Here is a 10,647-nt window from a genome sequence, read left to right as displayed (position 1 = left end):
AGCTGGCCTGGGGGCACAAAGGAGCCAGTGGCCCTGTCCCCGCTCCCCACCTGCCTGAGGACGGCCGATCGCAGCTGGTCACGCGCACCGGTCCCCACTCGGGCTGCGGAAAGGGCCGGTTTTCCCTGCAGGGCGTTGAGAGGGGCCCAGCGAGAGGAGCTGAGCCACGTGTCCTGCGCTCTGCCCGGAGTGCTGGTGAGGCCGGCTGCTGGGGATGCTCTTTGGAGAGCTCTCCCGGAGCGCGATCCCGAGCGTCTGGGATGAGCTGGCAAGGGATAACGTGGGAGCCTGGCCGGGGAAGGCAGCCTGTGCCCCCACCCACGCTGCTCCCTGCCATTGCACTTAACCCGCTTGGCACCACAGGATTCAAATCCCGAGGCTTTGGGAGATCAGGGCTTTCTAAAAGGCTTGGGGACACTGGGGCTTTCGGTAAGGCTTGCTGCTTCCCAGCGGGCGTGCTCCCTGGCGAGGCAGCCGGGCAGCCTCTCCCTGCCTCAGCCGGTTCGGGATAGGGGTTCCCGTTCCCGCAACACTCGGACCAGCTTGGCTCCAGCAGCACCAAAGTCCCAATCTTTGGTAGCATTTGGTTTTACCCCCGGTCTTTGGGACAAATTCCTGCACTTTGCCTCCCCCAGCTCCCCTGCGGTTTGACCCCGGCTCTCGCTGCACCGTGGCGGTCGGGGCTGAGCCGTCCTTGCTGCCAGGGCTGCCGGAGCCGAGGTTCCTGCCTGTGTCGGAGGGGTCTCATCCTGCTGTGCTGCGAGAGCAGGGGGCCCAGGCGCGGGAGCGTTTCGGGCACACGAGGAGTCCCAGCGCCTCGGCCGGGTGCCCTTAGACCCAGGCGCTCTCCCTGGTGCCGGGCTGCTGCCACGGCCAGCGCCGGCGGAGCTGGGCATGTGCCAGAGCTAAACTTTGAGCAGAATTAGAAACCGCCTCTGGGAATCCCCGTCCGGCTGGGGGGCGGGAGGCCCCGGGCGCGCTCGCGGGGCGGTTCTCGCAGGGCTTTAAGAAGGGATGAGGATGGGGCTGGCAGCCAAGCCCCGGCCGTCACCTTCCCAGCTGCGAGGACGGAGGGAAGGAAGGAGGGAAGGGAAACCCGCCGGAGGAGAGGCCGCCGAGGGCGATGGAGACGGTGCTGCTCGTGCTCCTCGGCTCGCTCTGGGGCTGCAGTGGTGAGTGTCCGTGGGGGCGACAGCCCGGCCTGGCCTGGCCCCGCTCTGCCCGAGCCCCAGCCCGCGGTGCCGGCTCAGCACAGCGCTTCCCTCCTCCAGGCTCAGGCCACCCCGCATCCCAGTCCCTTCCCTTCCCAGCCCTCCTCGCGGAGCGTTTACTCGATGAATGGGGTTGATGGGCTTTTCCCAGGCTTAAATCTTAGTGAAAATGCTGCAAAAGGGGGGGAGGAAACCCCTGCGCATCAGACAGAGCTGATCTCATAGACTTTGGCTCTGTCTGCAGTGAAATCGTTAGGCTAATGAATATTGATTGACCCGGATCTGAGCGGGTTTGTGTCATCTTTCAGTAGAAAACAGCCAAGAGCCGCTTTTATCCTCGTTTCTTGTGGCTGCAGGGGGACCCGCTCCTTAGGGCTCCCAGCAGGGCCCCCAGCAGTGCCGAACGCCCATAGGAGAGCGCTGATAAACCACGTCCCCGAGCCGTTCCCGTGGTCCGGCGGGCAGGAGCCCCAGGGAAAGCTCGTTTGGGGCTTGTGCCTGGGGCTGTTTGCTCCTTAAAAGGCACTTTTATACCTTCATTGTGCAGACACGGAGCTTGGGCAGGCGACAGCGGCGAGGCGTCATGCTCAGCCGAAATTTGTGCCGGCCATCGCGTGCCCGGCTTGCAGCAGTTGTTGGCTGTGCTAAACGGTCATGGTTCCCTCCTCTCCCTCCGGCAGGGCGCCCGGCTAACAAGCTGACGGTGGTGCCGGCGGAGCCAGTGGTGCCGTACGGGGGCTCGGCCCAGCTCAACTGCTCCCTGGCCTGCCCCGAGGGCACCGTGCAGTGGCGGGGGCTGGACACCAACCTGGGCAGCGTCATCTCCTTCGCCAGCCACAGCGTCCTGCGCGTGAGCAACGCCGTGGTGGCCGCCGAGGGCACCAAGATCTGCCAGGGCACCTGCGGCGGGCGGCACTACCAGCACGCCGTTGACCTCAAGGTCTACTGTAAGCATCCCGCGGCCCCTGCAGAGCCCTGAACGCCCCGAGACAACCCGCTCGCGTGGGGCTGGCGGTGCCCAAAACCTTGGCTTGATGCCTGCTGTTCCCTCCCCAGCACTGCCGGACACGCTGCAGCTGGCGGCGCAGCCGGCGGCCCTGGTGCCGGGGCAGCCAGCGGCCCTGCACTGCACGGCGCGGCGCGTGTACCCGCTGGTGGGGCTGGCGCTCGCCTGGTACCGCGGGGACCGGCTGCTGCAGCAGGCAGACTTCGACGTGGAGGAGACCGAGGATGAGCTGTTCGATGTCGCGGCCACGCTGCCGCTAGCCGGGGATGACGTGGCCGCCGGCGTGGAGTTCAGGTGCGAGCTGACGCTGACCGTCCGGCAGGAGACCTTCACCCGGGTGGCGGCCGTGGCCGTGAGCGATGCCGGTGAGTGTCCCTATGTCTGCACCGCTCGGTAACTCTCCCAAGAGGGCCAGGACCACGCAGCGCGGGGGCTCTCGGGTTGCTGCTCCCCGCGCGTTTCCCTGCCCGGGACTGGCTGCGTTGGCAGGGGGGGCAGCAGCAGTGGCGGCGGCACCGTCCCGGCCCCGAGCCGCAGTGAAGCCCTTGCGACCTGCTCAGCGTGTCTGTGTTTGCAGTGGCGACTGAGCAGCCTGCGGCCGTGGCCACTTCCCCGGAGACCCCACCGACCACCCCGGCCACAACGGAGAGCCCCAGCACAGCCACGTCCGAGGCCACTACAGCTCTGCCGCCCACGCAGAGCACCCCAGCACGCAATGGCACCACGGCCCTGACCACAACGTCGCGGGAACCTGCAGACGAGGCCACCTCGGGCTGGGCTGCTGCCACCAACACTCCCTCCCCGGAGAGCCCCGCTCCGCAGGACAGCGACGCAGGCACTCCCACGGCACGTCCGGCCACCAGCGCAGCGCCCGGCTCCAGCACGGCGCCCGGCTCCAGCACGGCAAGCCCCGCAGCCCGGGCGCAAGGACCCACCGCGGAGGGCGCCGGGCACCACCGGGGCTCCCCCACCGCGGGGCCAGCTGCCGGCACGGCGCCGGGCTGCAGCCTGCGGATCTGGTCGCTGCCGCCCAACGGGACGCGGGGCCGGGCCCTGCGCATCGAGTGCCAGGCGCAGTGCGGCGAGAACGTCACCGTCCGCTGGCTGAGCACGCCGGTGGCCCTGTCGCAGTACCGGGAGGAGGCAGCAGGCAGTGGCTCCGCGCTGAGCCTGGACCGTGCGGAGCTGCAGCACCAGGGCCGCTACCAGTGCGCCGTGCTCAGCCGTCGGGGCCCTGTGGCCAGCCTGCAGCTGGCCGTGTCCGCCGGTGAGTGGCAACAGCAGCGCCCGAGTGAGGCCCGGGGCCGGGGCTGGAGCTGCCTGTGGGGAGGGAGCATCCGGGAGTGCGGGGCTGCGCCGGGAGGGATCCACAGAGCTGTTCCCCATCGCGAGGCCCCGAGGCCCGCTGCTGCAGCTGTGCTCGGGGATTTCATTCCCGATGCGTGTCTGCCTTTCCTATGGCCCCATGGCTCCTTCTGACCCGCGCTACGGGCACCAAGGTCCGGCCCCACACACGCGTCTCTCTGCGGGGCCGGCGAACGCGTGCGCTGCAGCGGGTTGCGTTAGTGCCGTGGGGGATGTTACGTGCAGGCTGGGTACTTGCTGTCACAGGCAGAGTCTGGCTGCGATTTCAAGTCCCTCTTGTGTCTTTGCAGATACGTTCAGCACCGACCCTACCATAGCTGTGGGGACAACGGTCTCGCTTTTGGGACTGATAGTGACCGCAGTCACATCTCATCGCTTGTGGAAACGATTCAAATCGCAGTATGATCTGTCCTAAGAGTGGGACCTGCCTGCAGGTGCCCGCAGCCCGCCAGACCAGTCCCGAGTGCCGTCCTTTCTGCTGCTGGACTCACCGGGCCCCTGGGGGAGCTGCGCATCCGCTGGCACCAGGCTGCCCGGCTGGCAGCAAAGGGCCGGAGGAGCCGCTGGGTGCGGGGTGCTGCTATGAGACCCGAGAGACGAGCAGAAGCGTCCGCGATGCTGCACGGGCCGGAGGCGTTCTGGCCCCATCGCAGCTCTCGGGCTGGGTCATTTCGCAGCGGCTCCGTGAAGGCGGCCGTGTCCCTCGCGGGGCAGCTCAGCCCCTCCGGAGGGGCCGCTGGGGCTCCGTCGCACGCGGCCGCCCCAACAGCCCGGAGACCGACGGCAAGTCCTCTCCGTCACAACAAACGAGTCGGGACACCGCTGTGGGAGGTGCGGTGGGGAAAACTGGCTGCGCAAATAATCTGTGCGTTTATGATTGAGTGAAGAGGCCAGTCCATTGCGTAGAGAGTCTGTGGTACGGGGGAGATTCTTTTCTAATAAAGGTTTTTGTGATGTTTTTTTCTATTTTTGGTCTCCACCCCAAACAAATTTCCTTCTGGTCCTTTGGCTCTTGCCTGCCCTCTTTTCAGGCTGTGTCTGTGCAGGGGGTTCGGGCATATATTTATGCCCAGTCATTTGGCCGAGGGGTGTCTGAGGTCTCGACCCGTTAGCCTCATGGAGCGTGTCTTGGGAGACATTTTTGGCTGCAGCAGAAAACTGTGGGCAGTGCTGAAGCATAGGCCCAGGCCCAGTCCGGCCAGGCACTGACCCAGCAGGGCTGGTGTTCACACCTGGGGCTCCAGGACAGAGTAGCCTCCTCGACAAAGCCAAAAAAACCACCTATGCACTCCTCCATCCCTTGCCCCCATCGCTTCAACAGGGTGGCTGTTCTTCTCCAGGCTAGCTTACATGATCTCAGCTTGGAAATCCCAAAGGCTGGGACTTGACTCGCCATGTGTGACTTTGAGAAGAAATTTCTCAGAGCAAACACTACAATTCATGGCTGAGAAGTTTCAGGTCCAAAAGGTGCTGGAACAGTAGAGTCAGCCAAGCTCTGTGTAGGAAAAGAATTTGGACCAAGAGGAAGAAAGTGGGTGTGGGAATTGCACTCAGATACTTGTGCTAAGCCAAGAGCTCCTCCAGCAAAGCGCATCCTGCCTCCCTCCTCCAGCCAGGAAGGGTGGACCTGCAGATCCGTGTTTACTCGTGCAGGTGACTTGCTTTATCACCAGTCATCCCCCCCCAGGCGTGAGTCACCGGCTCGAAGCCATCTGTTCTCTTTCCTGCAGGGAGCCTGTGGGCTCTCGTGGCCCGACACAACGGGCCACTGCAGCCCCCTGAAGTGTGGCCCGCAGGTGGCCCAGCTCCGCCGCGGTGCTGAGGTCCCCCGCCCGTGCGTGCCGGGTGGGGGACAGCGGGGATCTGCTGGGCAGGAGGGGGCTGTCGGCTACGCTCGCAGCACTCTGCCGTGCACTGGAAAGGCGCCTCGGGTCTCGTAGCTGATGGCACTTGCTAGAATAAACGCGCAGTTCCTGCCTGTTTCTTGTGATGAAAACGATGCAAAGACTCCTCATGTTTATACGTGCCCTGTACCCAGGGTGGAGTCCCAGCACCAAAATGAGCCAGCCGGGACACCGAGGGCTCCTCAAGGGCCAAGGGAAGGACTTCCCTTGAGCTCGAGAGGCCGGAACGGCCCTTCTTCTCGGCAGCGACCCAGGCTACCCCAGGGCAGCAGCCCTGGTTGTGAAGGGCAGAAGCGCCTGCGAGCGGAGCAAGGGGCTGGCGGGGGGCCGCTTCGCTCGGGGAACACCCCGGCGGCGGTGACAGCCCCGCGGGCAGCAAAGCCGCCTGCAGCACCTTTATGCGCGAGGGCCAAGCCTGCATAAAAGGCGTCGTTTGTTACAGACGTGGAGAAAACGTCAGGCAGCGCTCCCCCAGGGCGCAGGGAGGCGCCAGACGCCACCGCCGCGCCAGCAGGCTGAGGCCACCGAGCGGGCGGAAGCGGGCGCCGGGTCAGAGGGCAGCGACCGCCGCGCGCCCCCGCTGCTGAGGGCGCGGCAGCCGCCCGGAGTAGCTATGGCGGCCGGGCTGGCGGGCGCGGTCCGCCCCCGCCCGCGCCCTCCTGCCGGGTCGGGGAGGGCTGAGTCGCGGGAGGGGACGCCCGGAAAGAGGCAGGTGTCGGTGCGGCCCCCGCCGCGTTGGAACAGCCAGGGCTACGGAGCCGGTGCTGTGGGATGCGTTGCCCACAGGCAAGATGGCGCCCCGCACGATTGGCGGCGGCCGAGCACGGCGGCAGACAGACACATTTCCTCTCGCCAGCTGATTGGCTGGACGGGACCAAGATGGCGGTGAGCTCGCGTTCCACCCCTCCTACGGATTGGCTGCCAGCGTGCAAGATGGCGGCGCGGGGGCTTCCTGCCCCGGCGGGATGGCGGCCCCCAGCCAAGATGGCCGGAACCGGCCGTCGCCGCCCGCAGCCAAGATGGCGGCGTACGAGAAGCGGCGGGCGGCGGCTGCCCCGGCGCCGGCGGCGGGCAGCGGGCTGGGGGAGCCGGCACGCGCGGGGGCGGCGGCCCGCGGGCTGGGCACCGAGGCAGAGTTCCTGCTGCAGGCGGGCGTGACCGCCATGGTGCGGGAGGCGCTGCTGAAGGTGCTGGAGGCGCGGCCCGAGGAGCCCGTCGCCTTCCTGGCCGACTACTTCGAGAAGCTGGTGCTGAGCAGCCCGGGCGCGGGGGGCGAGGCCGCCGCGGAGCCCCCGGGGCTGCCGCAGCGCCTGGCCCGGGCCCTGTGGTACGTGCGCCTGGCTCATCACTCCCACAGGTGCGGAGCGGCGGGGCGGGGAGCTGCGGACTACAACTCCCGGCGTGCCTCGGGGCGGCGGGTCGAGCCTCGCGCCTGGGGCGCGCGCGGAGCTCGCTGGGAGTTGTAGTTCAGGGGGAGTTGGGGGTGGCCGTGAGGGCGGCGGCGGCCCCGCGGTGGTGGCTGAGGTATGTTTGCCCCGTGTCGCGGCAGGACGGCGTTCAACAACAACATGGGCATGGCCTACGAGTGCCTCAGCGCCAGCGGCCGGCGGAAACGGCCCGGCGTCGACGGGCGGCTGTACAGCGAGCTGCTGCGGCGGATCTGCCGGCCGGGGGCCGCGCCAGAGGACGTGGTGGCCGCGCTGCTGCGGAAGATCCAGTGCCGGGACCACGAGGCCGTGCCCTTCGACGTCTTCCGCTACGGCGTGCTCACCTGCTTCGTGCTGCTGGAGTTCACCGCCAAGGCCGGCACCCTCTACGACGTGCTGGACGGCGGCTCCGGCCCGGCAGACAAGCGCGTCTGCCAGGCCGTACTGTGCACGCTGGAAGACGCGCTTGGAGCCAGCGACTTCTCTGTGCCCATCCGCTACCTGGAGGCCGGCTCCAAGCTGGGCCCGGACTGTCTGGCTTTGGCCATGGACCGAGCGCTGCAGGAGAGGAAGCTGAGCGTTGCCATGAGCAGGGAGGAGTTCCTGAAGAAAGCCACGGCCTTGTTTGTTGCAAAAGTCAAACCCATTGACTAGTGTTTCCAGGTGGGAGCCACGCTCACCGCTTCCATTTCTAAATTCCTTAAGTGCTTCAAACAGAGCAGCCTGTTTTAAGGAAGCTTCAGTTCCTGGACCTAAGCTGGACAGTAAGGCACCAGTGGGCTTGTCAGGTCCTGCTTGTTGCTGCAGGGCCCTGGATCTGCTTGACTAGAGATTGCAGATTTTCATGTTTTATCCCCTGTTCTGAGCGCTTTGAGTGACCAGTCACCTTTAGCACTTGGTGTTTCTATATCCAGGTCTGCCTGTCCTAGCTGTAGCACCTCTTCATTTACTACTGGCATTAGTAAACCTTTCTTAGGTTTTTGACTGGGAACTTGCAAGGAGGCCCGTAAACTATAGGGCAATGTTAGCAATCAAAATTGAGCCAAAATGGACTAAGTGTGGGGCTGGTACTCCAGTTATCCTCTATTTTCATTCTAATGCTGACAGTGTCATATTTGTGCAGCTTCAGCAGGGAACTTAATCTCTGGTTTTGGGTTTGTTTTCCCCCAACCTATAAAATGGGGGATGATGCTTATCTACCTCACAGACTACTGTGAGGATTTGCGGGTTAATACTGGGTTGATGTGAAGTGTGACATAAAGCATTATTTGTTATGCATTTAAAACATTTTGCTTAGAAGTTGAAAAATGATTGGCTGGAAAGCAGTCCTCATTGGGAAGAGCTGCTAGCCAGAAAGTCGATTCTGTCTTGGCCAATAGATGAGTTGTAAAGCTCATATTGGCAATAAACTATCCTTAGTGTTTTGTTGTTCTGTACTTACCAAAATGCCTTTGGCTTCTGCAATCTAGACTCTGAAAATTAAAGCTCATACTTGACTAATGACTTTTCAAGCAAAGCTGCATGGTATTACTGATTTGATAATAATCTGGGACTTTAAGCACCAGGTAGAGTAAAAACAAAACAAACTCCATTCCCTTAGATGTCGTATTTTGCTTTTAAACAGAGAAGTTTTTTGAACCATACATTATTTATTTGAATTTGTCCATGCTGATTATTTATACTGTGCCAATTATTGGTTTACTGTAATATATTAAAACTTTATTATTATTATTATTATTATTAAGTGGCAAATTTATTTACTGCTTGGTAATACTTAGTGCCAGATAAATTTCAAGTGTTCAAATCTTGAGGCAGTCTCTTTCTTTAAGGATTCACTGTTTTCAGCCTCTGGCAGCCTGCTCATCTGAAGATGCGGCAGTGTAAAGCACTTGTGCTTGCTACGAAAAAAAAAAGATGAAAAAAAGGATGTCCTTGATCCTGTGGGCTCTCTCACTCTCTCTCTCTTTTTTGTTTTTTTTTTGGTTTTGGGTTTTTTGTTTTGTTTTGTTTTTTTGTTTTCCGGAATGGATGTTTTGATCCCTGCAGGAGGTGTCTGAATGAGCAAGGCAGGGAGAGGGCACTAGACCAAACCAGCCCACGTGCAGTGAAGCTCCAAGGCAGTGACTGGTGCTGTGAGGTGACAGGATGCAGCCCAAGGAGAGGGAGGAACCAGCCGTGCTGGAAAGCTTGTTTTCCACTGGGGCTGTTCCAAGAGCATCAAATCCAGACTGTGAGTAAACTCGACCTGGATGTTGCGTAAGTGCCAGCTATGTGCTGCTTCCTGTCTCTCACCACTTTCCTCATTCTTGGGAGCTCAGCACTGTTACCTTCTCTGTGTTGTTTTTTTTTCCCCCTTTTTTCCAGGTTTCTAGTTCGATTGGATTTGGAAAACTGACTCCCTCTTTAGTGATGTGAAACGGAGAAAGGCTGTCACTAGCTCCGGATGTTTCTAGGCGTGTGCTCGTGGCGGGGAGGGACGAGGGGGTGGTTTCTGCTGCTGTAGCTTACAGAGTTGCCTGCCTGCCTGCCTGTCTTGTGGGAGCAGAAAATTGGCCTACTGAAATAAACCTTTCCTGTGCTCTGCAGTTCTTCGCTGGGCGAATAAAACTGCAAACATCTTCTCTCCCACTAGACTGCAGGAAGTAACCAGAGTGTTGCAGAGCAAGTGATTGCTCTTCTCAGGGGTGCTCAGAAAGCCAAATCAACGGTACTATTTTTCCTATTACCAGGCAATTTCCCATTCTTGTATGTGTGAGCAGTGTTGCTGTACTCTGCCTTGTAAATTGCCGTAAAATATTACATAAGTGTAGTAATTGCGCTAAGTGCTTCCTCCTAGCTGACAGGTATAATAATCTAGCAAAATGTAAACCACTTTACTTGTGCTAAAGCCTGATGTGAAGCAGTGTGACTGCGTTATAAACATCAGCAAGGGCTCTGGTGTTACCATCCGTGAAGCAATGCGCTTGTCGGTGATCCAGAGAGCGTCCTGGCACGTTACGGTGCAGATGGCCATCAGGAAGTGATGAACCCAAAGACAGCAAGGTGATAGCCTGAAAGCAGTTGTTTAGGCTGAGCGGGGAAATCTTTGATAAACGGTATTGTTTAATATGAACGATTTATGTTTGGCAGGAAAATTGAGTGCACTGTAAGACACCAGAAGCTTTTAAACGAGGTCTTAAAATGCACGCCGTGAGGAGGCAGGGAGGTTCGAGGAGGCAGTTGGGTTTGTGGCCCCCCAGCGCCAGGAGGCTCCGCGGGCCCCTCGAAACGCGATGGCAGGGCCCAAAGTGGGAGAAACGGCTCTGGGGGCTCCTCCCTTCGGCGCCAGCCTCGGCGGAGCGGGGCCTCTCCCGGAGGAGCCTTCCACGGCCCCCGGGGGTGGAGGCCGGGCCCTGGGGCCGTGGCATGGGGAGGCCCCCGGGGCTGGAGGCCAGGCCCTGGGGCCGTGGCGGGGGGAGGCCCCCGGGGGTCGAGGCCGGGGCCTGGGGGCCATGGCGCGGGGAGGCCCCCGGGGGTGGAGGCCGGGGCCGAGGTAGAGGGAGGCCGCGGGGGTGGAGGCCCCGCCGGCCCCGCCCCCCGCTGAGGTAACAAGGCCCTCGCGGGCCGCCGTCACGGAGCCCCCGCCTTCCCCCGCGGGCCGGCAGCCGCGCGCTCATTGGCCGGCAGCGCGCGGTGGGCGTGCCCCGGCTCGGACCCGCCCCGCGCGGGCGGACTACAGCTCCCGTGGTGCCCCG

At 62.1% G+C, this 10,647-nt stretch overlaps 3 protein-coding genes across 3 annotated transcripts in view; all 3 read left to right on the top strand.

The window, feature by feature from the left end:
- The first annotated feature begins 1,059 nt into the window (after nucleotides 1–1,059).
- MADCAM1 (mucosal vascular addressin cell adhesion molecule 1) lies at nucleotides 1,060–4,548 on the top strand. The gene is made up of 5 exons (XM_026082256.1): nucleotides 1,060–1,172; nucleotides 1,892–2,158; nucleotides 2,268–2,582; nucleotides 2,795–3,484; nucleotides 3,873–4,548. The coding sequence occupies exons 1-5, from the start codon at nucleotides 1,124–1,126 to the stop codon at nucleotides 3,995–3,997; spliced, it is 1,446 nt and encodes a 481-aa protein (XP_025938041.1). The 5' UTR covers nucleotides 1,060–1,123; the 3' UTR covers nucleotides 3,998–4,548.
- Nucleotides 4,549–6,451: 1,903 nt separating this feature from the next.
- Nucleotides 6,452–8,645, top strand: TPGS1 (tubulin polyglutamylase complex subunit 1). The gene is made up of 2 exons (XM_026082296.1): nucleotides 6,452–6,843; nucleotides 7,036–8,645. The coding sequence occupies exons 1-2, from the start codon at nucleotides 6,452–6,454 to the stop codon at nucleotides 7,565–7,567; spliced, it is 924 nt and encodes a 307-aa protein (XP_025938081.1). The 3' UTR covers nucleotides 7,568–8,645.
- A 327-nt stretch (nucleotides 8,646–8,972) lies between these two features.
- Nucleotides 8,973–10,647, top strand: part of CDC34 (cell division cycle 34) — an 8,821-nt gene continuing 7,146 nt past the window's right edge. Inside the window, exon 1 of the mRNA XM_026082287.1 lies at nucleotides 8,973–9,143. The gene's annotated coding sequence lies outside the window, so the exon portion shown is untranslated. The remainder of the gene's footprint in view (nucleotides 9,144–10,647) is intronic.

This window comes from Apteryx rowi, unplaced genomic scaffold, assembly GCF_003343035.1.
Source record: "Apteryx rowi isolate R43461 unplaced genomic scaffold, aptRow1 scaffold_570, whole genome shotgun sequence".
NCBI classification, from domain to species: Eukaryota; Metazoa; Chordata; class Aves; order Apterygiformes; family Apterygidae; genus Apteryx; species Apteryx rowi.
The sequence above is the reverse complement of the archived record's forward strand: the minus strand, read 5'-3'. Positions and strand labels throughout refer to the sequence as shown.

Excerpts from the sequence above, each read along its gene's own strand:
- MADCAM1 (XM_026082256.1), top strand. The coding sequence starts at position 1,124 with ATGGAGACGGTGCTGCTCGTGCTCCTCGGCTCGCTCTGGGGCTGCAGT. Across the intron at positions 1,173-1,891 it reads CTCGCTCTGGGGCTGCAGTG|GGCGCCCGGCTAACAAGCTG; the intron begins GTGAGTGTCCGT and ends TCCCTCCGGCAG. Across the intron at positions 3,485-3,872 it reads GCAGCTGGCCGTGTCCGCCG|ATACGTTCAGCACCGACCCT; the intron begins GTGAGTGGCAAC and ends GTGTCTTTGCAG.
- TPGS1 (XM_026082296.1), top strand. The coding sequence starts at position 6,452 with ATGGCGGCCCCCAGCCAAGATGGCCGGAACCGGCCGTCGCCGCCCGCA. Across the intron at positions 6,844-7,035 it reads CTGGCTCATCACTCCCACAG|GACGGCGTTCAACAACAACA; the intron begins GTGCGGAGCGGC and ends GTGTCGCGGCAG.